Genomic DNA, 14,735 nt, shown 5'->3' with positions numbered 1-14,735 from the left:
AAAATGAAGCTCATCCTGGCCTGCTGGCGGAAAAGTGAAAATTATCATGGTCTCGGCCTTCGAAAAAGTCAAACACACAGCAAAAGATTTACACTTGCCGAGATTGAAGTCGTGATTTGACAAGATTCGAGAACAATGTGCCAGGAATTGATAACATGCCCACGTTTTCTGAGACTGCAGTTATTTACTTACCGCGTGAGCATTGACACTCCACGTAGTTCAGTCGTGGAGGTGTTACAGGATCTACCCAGACCAGCAGTCGGGTGGTCCTATTTCCCTAGTATGAAACTTCTTCGTCATGTTTTTGAATATAGAGCTGAGGAGTGTTGGGAGAAACACCGCCTAGTCCGAGCCCAAGATCTCACTCTATGTTGGGATAAGTTTGATAACCATGGATGTTCTATCCTCCTAACTACTTCATTTCTTACATTTCCTCCTGAGTTCTCTGAAATAATGAGGATTAATCTTCTTCTCAAAAGAAAAACAAAGCCGCTAGGAACTTATTTTCCAATTTCAATGCCAGCCATTCATTTCGATCAGTTCCAATTTCACCTCTCTGAGTATGTCGATTGGTCAAATAAAACAAGACCAGGATGTCCTGCACACATCCAGTGCCGTTATTGATGCTGGAGATCGTCCGAGCATCTCCAATGAACCCAAAAATGCCCGGAAGGACTTGGTCACAACACGATACCTAGAAGAATTGAACTTTCGAGAAGCCAGTCCTGACAAAGCTTTCTTCGATGGCGCAGGTTTACGCGAATTGGATCCAGGTATGTTACTCTGCTGTTTGATAATCTATCGTTCAACCCAGTACAGGCTAACTTTGCGCTTGTAAGATCTGGTCACTCTAAATCCAGACTCCACGGAAAACCCTCGTGTATTAACCCCTATATGTTTCCGCAGAATATTCTGCTGTATCCGGCATTTTTAACTTGAGATAGAATTGGTCCCGAAAGGCCAAGTGGGTGACTACAGCCCTAACGGGAGGGTATTGTTTTCTACCTACATTCTCCAGTTAGCTTCACAATCTCTGTTTATTGAACGGATTTCTCTTATATAACTCCAGGTACCATATTCGCTCCGGCACTGCTCCTCGTGATGGCCGACCTTGGCATAAAAAATCCCACTCTAGGTGCCGCCCAAATCTCCATTTTTGTTTTTGCATTTTCCCTCGGTCCTCTTTTTGCTGCCCCTCTGAGTGAGATTTACGGAAGAACCATCGTCGTTAGTCTAGGCAATGTAGCGTTTATAGCCTTCTCTTTGGGAGCCGGCTTTGCCCAAAATGTAAACTCCTCCTGGAGCCCCACAGAAGTATGTTGTCATTGGGCTGGCTAACTAGGAGGCAGGCAGTTCAACTTGCTGTGTGCCGTTTCTTTGCTGGAGTTGGAGGCTCTGGTGGGCTGGCGGTTTTTGGCGGCGTTCTTGCAGATATTTGGGACCTAGAAGAACGAACTAAGGCTTCCGCCTTGATGTCCACCTTACTGTGAGTTCCTACGTCCAATGAATATGTAGGTATTCTATTCTGACACCACTCAGAATTTTAGGGCCTGTTGTTGGCCCAGCCTGTGGTGGCTGGATCTCCGAGCGAGCTTCGTGGAGATGGACCTGTTGGGTTCCGGTAAGGATAATCTTCCCGCAGCTCTTCTGTCATTGCTAATACCTGGCTAGGCTACGGCTGCTGCATTCTTACAGGTTGCAGCCCTTTTGTACATGAGAGAGTCATATGCTCCAGTACTTCTTGAGCGGAAACTTCTCAAAAATAGACGCTTACGCCCACAAAGGGAGTTGTATACCGTAATGGATTTACGCCTGGGGAGTGTGCCGAGAAAAGGGGCAGGGTCGCTTATCTCATCCGCTATTCGCCCGGTCATGTACTTACTTGTTGATCCTGTTCTATTTTTACTCTCACTGTACTTCTCGTCGGTGTTTGGGGAAGTATATCTTCTTATTGTAACAGTATGCAGAGAGTGCTCACTCTTACCAGCCTCGAGTGTATAAAAACTGACCTCATCCAAACATTTAGTTTCCAGAAATCTTCGGGGAAGGCTACGGCCACTCTGCTGGAATTGTCGGTGTTGATCTCCTTGCCCAGGGGGTTGGAAATATGATAGGTCTGGTTGTGACTGTTAAAGCACATGGGATTATTTACAAACGCCAGACTCGCCCCGATCATATATACAACCCAGAGTCTAGGTACCAGGGTCACATTCTTCATTGGTAATGTTTGCAAATCAACTGATGTGTACAATATACTAGATTGGTACCCGCTTTCCCCGGGGCTCTTTTGCTAGTAGCCGGTTTATTCCTCTATGGGTTTTCTGCACTGAAATATCACTTCATCGTGGTGAGTTCACATTTGTTTGCCTGCAACCCGATTCCTATCTATACTTCTTGAAAGTTACCTGTTTCTTATAATGCTTGACTTATCTAACAACCTCAAAGCCTCTAGTTGGCTTCGTAGTCTTCGCTGCTGGAGCAATGAATATATTTGTAGGAGGATAACCCAGTGCCTGTACCATATAAGAAATGTAAGACTAACCTAGAATATTTAGATGGCAATCCAGCTTTACATTGTGGACTGTTTTGCTTACCCTGCTTCGGCTGTGGCCACATGCAAGTTATACATTTCCAGATTAAAAATGCTATATATGCTAAGCTCGCGCAGTATCTTTTCTCCGTTTTGTCTTCGCGGGAGGCAAGTATCATTCCAACGTCCATTCATGGCCCCATAAATAGTCATATATCAAACTCTAAATTGCTCTTCTAGTATTTCCACTTTTCGGCTCGCGCCTCTTTGAAACCCTGGGGGTTGACTGGGGTGCAGGATTACTAGCGTTTTTATCGCTGGGTCTTGGTGTTCCGTTCCTCCCACTTGTTCGTAAGCCCCCTTGTGAATGGAAATTCTTGAGATCCTTGTGCTAACCGATCATATAGATATATCTGTATGGTAAGAAGCTCCGTGAGATAGGGAAACGAAACATGCAAAATATAGTCTCGCACTAGGAGCTGGTATATACCTTTGGAAGTATTGGCACAGCGATCACAAGGAACACAGGGTGGAAGTGCTGGTGTTAAGGTTGAATACGGTGTATTCCGAAATGTCAAGAAATTATTATTACACTGCTGGCGGGACTTGAACTGTTATTAGGTATTCAAGCTGGGGGATTGGAACTTGAAAATTGGGTGTAGAACAGAAATGATGCACCAAATCTGCACATTTAGAATAGCAGCAGAGAAAATGTGAACGTTGTGTGTCGTAGTTGAAAAGTGTCAGATTGTTGGTTGCAAATTGTATAGTTTTACTCCAGGTATGTTGGTGAGTGTGCGGTCTCTACTATTGATTGGAGCCACAATGGATGGTTAGATATTGGTATGTAACCCAAGAGATGGCTTTTTGGGTTAATACCCAGCCGAATTAGTGGATATGCATCAGTGATATAAAATTTATTTACAATGAATTGATTCAGGGAGTATTCAAAAGATGTAGAATATTAAGAAGTTGACTCTGATATGGTTTCAGTACATGTATTTCATTTGCACAAGAGGTTGATAGTGCATTCGGGATGGATGGAGGTGAATTTAGTTCGCGGGGTGAAGCAAACAGATAAATCATGCAGCTTGGTTCGTGGTAGGTAGCAATTTGCCATCAAAATTATTGGCTTCATGAAATATGCTCAGGTTGCAGCCTGTTGTGAAACGGTGAAATATAATGAATGCATCAAACGCTAAAAAATCGCGACAGTGGATGATGTGTATGTAATACAGAAAAAATCTGACGTCGAATAACGGCAAATAGTGCGAGAAGATAACTTTTGTACAGTTTGTCATTTCTGCCCGCTAGAATGGCCAAGTTTCTGGATGAGCGTAGCAGCTTGTTCCGCCGAATAACCAAAAAACACAGGCCCTTGAAACACCATCTTCGGTTGCACAGGAGGGGACGGAGGAGATCTGATTTCATGAGGATTGAGTGGAGTATTTGGATTGTTGGGTGGTTGAAGCTCAGGGCTTTCTTCTGTTTCTAAATTAGCTGCCAAAGAGCCAGGAAACGCTGTAGCGTTCGGAGGGACTTCTTTAGGCGTAAGAGTATGGAATGGACAACGGCCCGCAGGCAGTGACGTTTTCGATTTCCTGGGAATTGGGGTTGAGATGGATGAGATATCCGGAGCAGTCTTCTCATAATCTGCACCCGTAGGTGCGTTTGGGGAAACAATGGCACTCTGAGCGACTTCTTGAGAAATTGGAACATGGATTCCCCACGGCCTACTAGGTGACTCGCCTACTCGAACGTCTCTCAGAGGTCGTTCGAAATAACTGCGTCTTTCCTCCGCCTCACCGTCCCCTCTGTCATGGGAAGGTGACATGACCTCTTCTAATTTTGGAGACTTAGCGCTAACATCTTCAGCCCACTTCTCTACCCTTCCAACAGAAACAGACTCTGTGCCACCCGGCCTACTATGCTCTTCGGTTGAGGGAAGATACGGTTGATGATAAAGCCCTAGTCCCTTGATCATATTGACCATGTCACCATATTTCTCATCGAGTTGGCGGATGCTCTGCGAATCTTTTTGATAACGCTGAATACAAATAGTGTGGCTTCGAGGTATCTCATGCTTGTGGTTTTGGAAATATTTTGCCACTTCCTCTGGAGAGTGGTCATCTAGATATCTAATTGGACACCTGGGAACAGCATCCCGAACCGAAGCAGAATGCGTACCCTGGAGAGATTCAGCCCTTATAGGGTCATGAACTTGTGCACAAGAGTCTGAATTCCCGTTCGCCAAGGTGGAAGGGGTCGCCCCATGGCCATTTGGAATGGCAAATGGACACTGAAGATTCCCCTGCACTCCGTTGGTTGTGAAATCACGCTCAATAGAAGACCTAGCTTCGGCATCCACCGCAACAAGACATGTATTTGCATTTTGATGATGCCCATCCCGTATGTCCCGTCTGGACCGTCTATCAGCCAAACTTCTGTACGCGTCAAGTCCTTTGGCAATTGCCTCGAACTCTAGGGCTGCAAGGTAGCCAGCTTTTTCTACGTCGTAGATCCACCCAGTGGTATCTGTAGATACGTCGTAGTTGTTCTTTTGAAATGGCAGGGGTAAAATCTTCTCCGCTACTTCTGTTCTAGAAGTTGATCGATTAGGGAGCTGATCGGCGAGCTTCAGGTACTGTTGATCACAAAATTAGATAATGCCAATTGGGTAGTTGTAGTGTAAAGAGTGAGTAGAGAAAAAGGTAATGCCATATCAGCTAATACATGCAGATTGAATCGGTCACTGCCGCATAAAAGCAGCTGCTGATCTAGAGCTAATCAAAGGTTTTCTCATCATAAGGCATTGGGGGAACGGAAACTTCGAAGCAAAGAAAGAGTGACAACGTACCTCATCATGAGCAAACTGCAGTTTGCTCCGTAACTCTCTTTCCTGCCATGTCAGTTTCTGAATGGTTTCAATAAGAGTATCAAAGCCTCTGGCAAGAGCTAAGATTTGTTTGTCTTGCTCGGAGCCCTCTGCGATACGTGCAGGGGACATCCTGTAGGATCCTAGCAATGAACGTAAAAGGAGGATAGACAGCACAAGGTATGAAACATATCCCCAACTTAATGACACTGATGCATCATACTTGGATGTCTTTCTGGAGGAAATCAGGTTTGCAGGGAATAGAAATGGAATGAAGCAGAGAACATAAGAAAAAGACGCTGTTGAATTTAATATCAGTAGTCACTCGAATCAAGGACTCGATTAAGCGACCTTGGTCCGTGCATGACACTAAACCTCACGTGATTCCTCATTGTCCAACGTTCTGTCAGATATCATCAACTTCGAAACTAACATCACTGCCCTTAACAACATGCAAAACCTTCAGTATCAGCATTAAAATGCATGAGTGGGTAAGTCCTTCTTCTGTATTCTGTACTCTGAATGTTATGTATATCATCAACAGTCATATCAATAAGTCTCGTCCCTTAAAATCCATATAACTCCAGGCTACCCAAACCTCCAAAAATTTCCATATATTTTCCAACCTTGTTATGTCACTTTGCCAATCTAGCTGACAAAGGCTGGCATTTCACAGCTGTGGGGACGTCTATTCATTGTTATCAGATAGAGTCAACCGTATGGATTCGGTTCGATTACCCCGGGTTTTCGACTCCGAACAAAGCTCAACGCAAACATGGCCGGCAGTTCGATAAATCCGGTGTCGGCAGCCGCGTCGGAAGAGGAGCTTTTGGAACAGCCTTAGGCCCGGCCGACCATTCTCGCATTATCTCCTGGGCTATGGCGTTTGGTTTGCCCTAGCTTGCCCAGGTCGTTTTCAGTTTCCCGTTTGCGCCTTGTCGGACAGTTTGGATAGGATGCTGGCCTTTCTTTCCAGTCGGTGGATTCTTTCGAAGAGAATCTTGCCCCCGAAGCGGGTCTGTTTCTTCTTGTTTGCAATCATTTGTGGAGGATGTGGAAGAACCCGGGTGTTGAGGGGTTAAGGCTTGGGTTTGACGTCCGTATATCACGTGATTATAACCTGTCTTGTCAACGGTGACTCGCTCGATAGCCAAATGCTTGAATGGCAGGAAAAGTTCGAAATCATACGATATGCGACCGTGGAAACCGAATGATATGAACTGTTCATTATCTTTGACCTTGCCCACGTCAAGGGAAAGCGATGACATGGTTTCAGGGGGTCAGCCACTAATTTAGTGATGAACTGGTTGCAGGACTGAAAGCCGGGTCTCGGGGTGTGATTTTCCGCATTTTTTGGGATGAATTTACATATGGTGAGGGATGTGAGAACATTGTGCTCAGAAAGGAGATTTGAATGATGAGATGTTCAATGGGGGGGAATGGCGTGGGTTATAAGCCTCCTCGATGTGATATCCCCCGCCGCAGCCAATCAGATCTTCCCCGCTCGCTTACGAGCTGCGCATTCCGGCCTTGAGTTTCCTTCAACTCTTTCAGTCAATTCGAGTTCGCATTTATGAGGTCGTGGCTCTAATTTGACCCAACAGATCCCAACTGCCAGCTATGCAAAGGAATCTCCAATATGTTATTACCTCTTCCAAGATCTATCAGCTGACATGGATTCATCTGTTAGACTGTTCCATGGGCCAACTCCTCTCTTCCATCACTCACTCTTTTCTTTCTTCCAAATGGGAGTGATTTGACGCAGTAAACCTTGGAACTGGTTGTCATTTCCTCATTGTGCCCCTGACTATGTTGCGAAGGTTGATCTGTCCACTATACCTTCTCCACATATCCATCTGGACAGGCCTTTCCAAATCCCCCATCCCGTATGTTGCAGATTCTCGTCTGTACCCGAGGTCAGTCAGCGAAGCTGCTATATCTTCTTTACTAAATAGTGGCCCTGCCAATTCCCCAATTTATCTACTTGTCTCCCTCTGTCCATGCTGACGATATGACGTGAATGCAGCGACCTAACTCTGCAAGGCACAGACTAGTGCTGAGTTATTAACACTCCATCTTCCCAACAGTGTTCTTTTCAAAGCTGCCATATTTTTAACCCCTCACTTAAAATCTTTTCTCCCCCTTGATTCTGTTTCTGAAACATGACGTATTGTTCACCTACGTGCTCGCTCTACCTAGAGTCCCCAATCCTGGCGAAACTGGGTCCCTATCTAAAATGCTGCCTAATCACATCAATGTTCTTTTTGAGAAGTTGAATTGCCATTTGTCTTATCCAACATCTTTCCTATATTTTCCAGGGGAACCCACCGGAGTTCTGCTAAAATGTGACTACCTTTATCCTATACATGTTTTACCCCTACTTTCTCACCACATGAACGATTTCTTAGGTCAGCAGTACAATCCCCTCCCAATCCAGACGGTCCTGTCTGTATTATAAAACTTTTATGCCCAGAGGAAGTGGAATGAAGGAGCTACGTGTGGTAAAACTTTGAGTTTATGTTTATTGCTAATTGTTATCATGGCGGAGTCGAGAACTCCCCATGTACATCTAAACACAGCATAGAGGTTTGCATCAGAGAAACAATTTTACGGAAGGAAAATGGAAGAAGCAGAGTGAGAAGGAAGAGAATGGAGCTAGTTTATCTACAAGTGTTAGCATTCCCCTTTCCTAAATCACAAACAGTGAACGCCGCGATATCTACAATCTGCATATGGAAGAGAAAACACTTATATCGTTAGAGAGCAACAGTTCAACTACCAGTCAGGTGCGCTGTGCTGGCACTATCCCTATGCGTGACACATTTGACAAAAGGGAAGAATGGAAATGAAACAGGAAAGGGGAAAGGGAAAGGACACACAAATAATCCTGATGGATTATACAGGGAATGATTCCCACGCGCAGCGTACGGGTTGTGGTTTGTGAGGGAGAGCAGAGAAAATAGTTGAGTCTCGCATAGCAAGATTGTTTAACTATAACTACCCATTACAAGAATTTCTTGTCCGAAATATGCTCGCGGTGTCCCAGTAAAAAAAAATAAAATAAAATAAAAGTTGGTTCACACCAGTTCCCGTTCTAGGGTTTGACAAGTCATCAAAACGGGATCTCTGCATGCATAGTTTATTTTCTACCCTCCAGCTGATTAACTACTGGATGGAGAGAGCTTTTGAATGGGGGCAGTTAAGGAAGCGAAGTATCCCTAACCGAACCCGCTGCCCAATAATGCGGAGTACCAGCACCAGCAGCCGGTTTCCCTACAGTATTAACTCGGAGGAGACAGGTTTGTCTCCTCGTTATAATTTGTAAATTTCTGTATAATTGACATCCTGAATAATAAACAGCGAATGGCTGCAAAGAATTTTATTTTTGAAGTTCGTGATGATTGAGATGTCATTATGTATGGATGTCATTGCGTGGAATGATTCAAGAGTTCATGCTTCAAATGCCTATGGTAACTAAGAGGTAACTATCTATGCTGGATATAAAGCCAGAACAAATCTATAGGAGTACTTTTGTTCGTGAAACTCCAGTAATGAAAGAAAATGATTTGTTTGCCACGGGTAAAGCAGATACCGCGAAGTATGCTTCAAGTCCACAACATTTAACCTCTTCTCTATTTATAACTAGTTATATCACAATTTCAGCTGTTGTCTTACCTTGTGAGAAAATAAAACAGACTAATTGTACATCTGTATCCGTACTTAACAATAGATCAATGAGCAGAAAATTAGAGAACAAACTCAGCCTTTTTCCCCTGTCATGTTTTACACTGTTATCGGACGCAGAGATGGGGAGTATTCGCTTTGGACAGCATCCCCCCCTGCGCGAAAGTGACTGGCTTCGTCCTTTTGCAAGGATATCATAGTGGGACCCTGGCCGGCCGTCTGCGATTGATGAGGACGTAGGTTTGGAAGGCTGAGAATGAAGAACTTCATCAACCGTATGTTCATTCCGTCCCTAACGCATGGAGGAGTCGGGCTAATGCAAGCGGAAGGGTGGTGTCGTCTCAATGAATCAGGAGTAAGTTACCAGCGATAAGGAAAAGTCACCTAGGTAAGGTGAAGTGAGATATTTATTTGGGTCCAACATATTGGAGTTTGATGATAATAAGAAACTAAATCCCCAGGTGCCCAGGAAGTTATTACTCCGTAGTAATTTGACAGATCCATGAGGGTAGTTATGGTTTTGGGAACCCTCATTCCCACACCTTCAAGGATGTATTTGTTCCTGTCCACTTGTCGAATTCCTCGCTTTTCCCGTTTTAAAGTGGGGAATAGATAACTCTGGCGGGATGAATGAAGAATCCCGCATGTATATTGATAACTGGAAATTCGTATCAGGAGCCAGTGGTTAAGCCTTTAGATAAATCAGTTGAAAAGAACCCTCCAAAAGAAATTACAGACAGTTATGAAAGGCCCACTCATAACTAGTTACCTTGGCAGCTGTTGTCCTTTTACTGTGAATTTGTGAAATGTATGTACCTAGTTAGTTACTGTTTTTTGTGTTTTGCATCAAGATTTGTATGACAGATCACGTACATAGTTATTAGGACATCTTTATAAGTCATATGGGCAGTATAATTTATCCATCCTCTCTTGTATACTGGCTGCTGCACCAAGCCAAGAACCAAGGCACCATATGTGGCTTTGCGTGATGGTGAGACCAGAGGAAGGACGAGCATCCAATACTGTGCTGTGCCATCCCATCCCATCCCATACTCTCTCCGACACGTACAGCCATCTGCACCTCCGAATGGGTTGGCGGGGAGTAGGACAGCGGGACCTTGTAATCCAGACTGTTCCACTTAATCTTGGGGTCTGAATAATGGACGGGAATAAAAAGGATTTTAGGTTTTAAAGAGGATTTTATCCCCTTAATTTTCATTTTCTTAGCTGTGTTCTCTTCCAAGGTTACTGCTAATTTTTATCTGATCATATCATCTGTCACTGTGATTGTGCACATCACAACAACTAATTAACGACTAATCAGCAAATCTGCTTCTTCAACATCTTCTTCTTTCTCCTCTCTTCTGCTCTCTTCTTCTCTCGTCTTTTTTTCTCCTTCTTCCCCTTCGGCTCTCCCTTCATCAAGCATGAGTGACCCTCCCTCCAACCATCCGACATCCCATCAGAGTGATGCCACCACCACCCAGGTCTCCGGACACCCCTCCACCAATCCCTCCGCCACCACCGAACTCTCCAGTCTTAAGATAGAGCTTCGCGGTGCCCTCCGCCAATTCCAGGACTTCCCTTCCAAAGGCATCTTGTTCGAAGACATCCTCCCTATCTTCGCGGATGTTTCTCTCCACGAAGCCCTGATAAGATGTTTAGAACTGCACATCCTCGAAACATACGGTGAAGACCAGAAGCCTGATGTCATTGTTGGTTTGGAAGCCAGAGGTTTCTTGTTTGGCCCTTCCCTCGCGTTGAGGCTGGGGGCTGCGTTCGTGCCCGTGAGGAAGAAGGGCAAGCTACCAGGTCCGGTTGAGACAGAGACATATCAGAAGGAATATGGGCAGGATTGCTTCCAGATACAGTCGGATTCTATCAAGCCGGGAAAGAAAGTAGTTGTGGTAGACGACATTATTGCAACAGGTATGCATTGTGCTCCCTTTCTCTTGTCTTGTCATGTCCTCGTTGAACGGGTCGTTGTTTGAACAACCATTATACCCCACAACCTTGGGAAAACGCCGCTAAAGCATATAACTCTGTTCAGGCGGATCTGCAGCCGCAGCTGGAGCTCTCGTTAAAAAGCTCGGAGGCAATCTTCTTGGTTTCGTCTTCGTGCTTAATCTGGATTCCTGCAAGGGATGCGAAAAGCTCCCCGCCCCCACGTACACCATTCTGTCGACCCAATGATTTCTTCCACAATTATCAATTGAAGGAGCTATTCCTCTCGACCGTCTCGCAACCCAACTGCGGTTGATGTTTGATGTTTGACTTTTTGCTTCTTTTCTAAAAAAAAAATTGTTAGACTTTGTGAAAGTATCGTTTACGGAGTCTCCTTTAAAAAAGAAATCAGAATGTTTGAGTCCCTAATGCACCTGATTAGACACTACCTGTCATGTTTATGCCCTCTATTCCTTCCTCGTCTTATTTGACCTTCTCTGGGCTATGAGTCTATATTGTGTTTCATCTTTTACGGTATCATGTTTTCTTCCCTTGACGTCCCTAATAATAATAATGCCTTGTGTGTATTCCTCTGATTTTTGTTTTATGGTTCTGAAATATACAAATGACTGGCTGATTTGATGAAAACATTCTTTCTGAGCGTAAATAACAATGGGAATTTCTCAATGAGAAAAACTCTCTGCTCATCTGGCTGTCATCTTAACCACCCTCTCCGTTCCGTCTTCCGTTGGCATAACTACTAGCTTGGATTGCAAAAATTTTGCTTGTGAGGTTTTGGGAGAACGGCTCTTACGCTCACGCACACGCAATTTGCCCCGCGCCCTTCCTGAACGTGCAAAAGTAATATCCACACATTGAATGTACTTCGGCTCGTTCGAGTGGGATGAATTCCTTTTCGAAAACCCGCCGAAAATTTTTGATTCTGCAACCCATCGAGCTTACTAGATACGAACAAAGAATCCAACTAAACATCCTGAAAGATCACAGATACAGTTCTCTGTTTCCCTGTACCCGCGAGGAAGTATTAAACACACCTAATGCGCATCCCCGTTAATATCTGTCCATATTGATGTTGCATCCTCATACGACCAGCGTACACAAGCACCATAAATTATTGGGCTCCTTCCGAAATGAAATGCATCCACTCTTCTCTCTGGAGCTTATTTTCCACGCTTTAGCGATTCCCCCTTTTCCTACCTGCAACAATGGGTAAGAGTTTTATCACAAGAGTGGTTTGTTGGTGTGAAGGTGTTCCGGCGTTTTATTTCAAGTGTAGGTGCATTTGCATTTGAATACCTAGGTATAGTTATACCTAGGTAACTAGGTAACTGGCTGATAGTTAACCATTCAGGCTGCCTGATATGTGGGAATAAACCCTCTAGCTACTCCGGGAAGCAACATTGGCAGCACACGTTTTAATATATCTCCGGTTCTTATATCTTTATATTATGTTGATATCGTTTGAAAACGGATTTCGTCTTACAGAAAGGCAAAATGCCAGTTAAACTGTCGGACACTTCCGTCACGTGATCTGTTTTCCACAATAGTCGTTTCTCGTAGCATGCAAACTCTGCAATCAACCAAGCTTGCCATTCTGTCTTTACCTTCATGGTTATTCTGTTCTGTACACTTTTGTCTAGAGAGTTGGGGGATGGACAGGGTTAACGAGTGATGTTCCGTAGTATTTACCTCGAGCCTAGATAGAGGGTGTGATATCAGTTCTAGAAACTTCATAGTGAACTAATTATTACTAGTAGTCTCTATATTAGGCTAATACCTGAGTAGCTAAGTAGAACCCTATGCACATGTAAATTCATGATGGGAGTTAAGTGGAGTCGTAGCTGGACTCATGGAGGAGCCGGGGTTGGATAAGCATCTAGTTATCATCAATAAACGAAAGTGCTCCTTGGAGTAATAAGTATTTCTGAATTCTACAAAAACGTAACTATAAGGGTATAAATTAACCTCTTGCTAACAAAGTACAACTTCGTCTCAGTTCTAAAAAATAAATAAATATACATTCTACTCTATGACTCTAGCCCCGCATCTGGCCCATTCGGTATAAACCTCCTCATAACCCTCTCCACCCAGTTAGCGTCAGCAGGAAACCCCAGCGCCTCCGCCTCTCTAATTCCCCTGTTCATGCGCCTTATATACTCCTGCTTCGGCGGACCCTCCTTCACTTTATATTCATTAACATACACCAAAACCGTCAGCTCCTGCGCCTCATCCCACTCTAGATTCACACTCTCATCCAACCACTTAACCACCGTCGCAGGAACATACCACTTATTATAACTCCCCTTGCCCTGTTCGCGAGGGCGCATATGTCTGCCAACTGGGCCATCTGGCGGGGTGGGTGGTGCTGAACGGTCCACTCCCTCATATCTGTCCAAGAGATCTTCATCCTCAGGGGTCATTTTGTAAAGAACTCCGTAAACAACTTCGTCGTCAGCTTCCAGAGATGGATTAGAAAGAGAGTCCGGAGGCAGAACGTTCGCATACCCGGCCTCACATATGAACCACTTCCACCGGTCTAGGCGCGCGATCGCGAGGGGCTTGGCTGAGATGGCTGGATTAAAGACGCAACGCTGGCACATTTGGGAGTGGGAGAGATTAGAACCATATGCAAAGTAGAAATAATCGTTAGGCTGGGGTGGAGAGGATGCAATTTTAAGAGGTGCGTCGAGGGATGGTTCCGAGATTACGGTTGTTGTTGTTGTAGTAAATGAAAAGGGTGCAGCGTCTACAACTGCTGCCGCTATTGGACCTGACCGAGAGAGTTCAGAGGTCTCTTCGCGCATCTTTCTATCCTGTCTTGCCTTTCTTGTTTTCTCAAGGTTCTTTCGTATGCTATGCGGGTATAAACCGGGGGAGTTGAATATGCTCGAGCGACATACGGCCCCGCGTCTGTAATAATATGTTTGAACTGCGTCAATGTTTAGGATTGTAGATCAAACCAAGATGGTTGGTGGCGGGATCTAAATCCGAAGCCACGTGACCAACAGCTTTCCAACCATTGGTGCTAGAGATTGATCTTAACCGTTCATAAAGAGCTTTATTATCCCATCAAATACATTATGAAAAGAAAAGAACCCAAGAATTCGTCAAAAGTTCCTTTGAAAATGCATATCTATTCTAGAGAATTAAACAAACATATCCAAATCATTTGCAAATATAATAACAACACACACTCCATTTAATGAATTCAACCTTCAATCAGAGATATCACATCATCATATACCTTGATAACATGATTATATAAATACTTCAAGTCTTGCAAAGAGCTAACAATAATTCCTCTGTCCCCATACAGGAAAAGAATGTCTCGTATAGCTCTGCTAAGTGGTTTGATACGCTCAATTACTAGGAAAAACTCGAGTAAAATATCCTCAAACCCTTTCGCATCCATGTCATTTCATTTATTTCTTGTGATATGCTCGCGGGTATCAGTATACCACTTTGTCAGTAAACTGTCTTTCAGTGGAGGAAAATTCATTCATAAAAATACACTTAATTTCATAAGTTTCTATGTCTTTTGTTTGATATTTGTGGTTTTCTCAAGACTTTAGTGCATTCTTTCTTTAGCATAGTTAACTAGTTAGTTACTATCTTCAGACTGGTCATATAACTGATATAACTTCTGCAATTGCTTTAAATTTTCTCAACTATGAAATGCAT

At 44.0% G+C, this 14,735-nt stretch overlaps 5 protein-coding genes across 5 annotated transcripts; 2 read left to right on the top strand and 3 right to left on the bottom strand.

Moving 5' to 3' along the window:
- Window positions 1-562: 562 nt before the first annotated feature.
- Window positions 563-3,006, top strand: PADG_04296 (uncharacterized protein; the record flags this gene model as incomplete). Its single annotated transcript, XM_010761102.1, has 13 exons — window positions 563-773; window positions 840-880; window positions 945-1,017; window positions 1,070-1,287; window positions 1,350-1,486; window positions 1,540-1,621; window positions 1,672-1,959; window positions 2,027-2,196; window positions 2,260-2,347; window positions 2,446-2,493; window positions 2,556-2,667; window positions 2,771-2,877; window positions 2,938-3,006. 13 exons carry the CDS (start codon window positions 563-565, stop codon window positions 3,004-3,006), a joined length of 1,644 nt encoding a protein of 547 aa, XP_010759404.1.
- An 821-nt stretch (window positions 3,007-3,827) lies between these two features.
- Window positions 3,828-5,537, bottom strand: PADG_04295 (uncharacterized protein; the record flags this gene model as incomplete). The annotated part of the gene is made up of 2 exons (XM_010761490.1): window positions 3,828-5,174; window positions 5,388-5,537. The coding sequence occupies 2 exons, from the start codon at window positions 5,535-5,537 to the stop codon at window positions 3,828-3,830; spliced, it is 1,497 nt and encodes a 498-aa protein (XP_010759792.1).
- A 764-nt stretch (window positions 5,538-6,301) lies between these two features.
- PADG_04294 (uncharacterized protein) lies at window positions 6,302-6,673 on the bottom strand (the record flags this gene model as incomplete). Its single annotated transcript, XM_010761489.1, has 1 exon — window positions 6,302-6,673. The coding sequence occupies one exon, from the start codon at window positions 6,671-6,673 to the stop codon at window positions 6,302-6,304; it is 372 nt and encodes a 123-aa protein (XP_010759791.1).
- Window positions 6,674-10,516: 3,843 nt separating this feature from the next.
- On the top strand, window positions 10,517-11,282 carry PADG_04293 (adenine phosphoribosyltransferase; the record flags this gene model as incomplete). Its single annotated transcript, XM_010761488.1, has 2 exons — window positions 10,517-11,018; window positions 11,140-11,282. The coding sequence occupies 2 exons, from the start codon at window positions 10,517-10,519 to the stop codon at window positions 11,280-11,282; spliced, it is 645 nt and encodes a 214-aa protein (XP_010759790.1).
- Window positions 11,283-13,081: 1,799 nt separating this feature from the next.
- Window positions 13,082-14,466, bottom strand: PADG_04292 (uncharacterized protein; the record flags this gene model as incomplete). The annotated part of the gene is made up of 2 exons (XM_010761101.1): window positions 13,082-13,964; window positions 14,324-14,466. 2 exons carry the CDS (start codon window positions 14,464-14,466, stop codon window positions 13,082-13,084), a joined length of 1,026 nt encoding a protein of 341 aa, XP_010759403.1.
- Window positions 14,467-14,735: the final 269 nt, after the last annotated feature.

This window comes from Paracoccidioides brasiliensis (assembly GCF_000150735.1).
Source record: "Paracoccidioides brasiliensis Pb18 unplaced genomic scaffold supercont2.4, whole genome shotgun sequence".
Classification (NCBI taxonomy): domain Eukaryota; kingdom Fungi; phylum Ascomycota; class Eurotiomycetes; order Onygenales; family Ajellomycetaceae; genus Paracoccidioides; species Paracoccidioides brasiliensis.
This window is presented reverse-complemented; position numbering and strand designations above follow the sequence as displayed.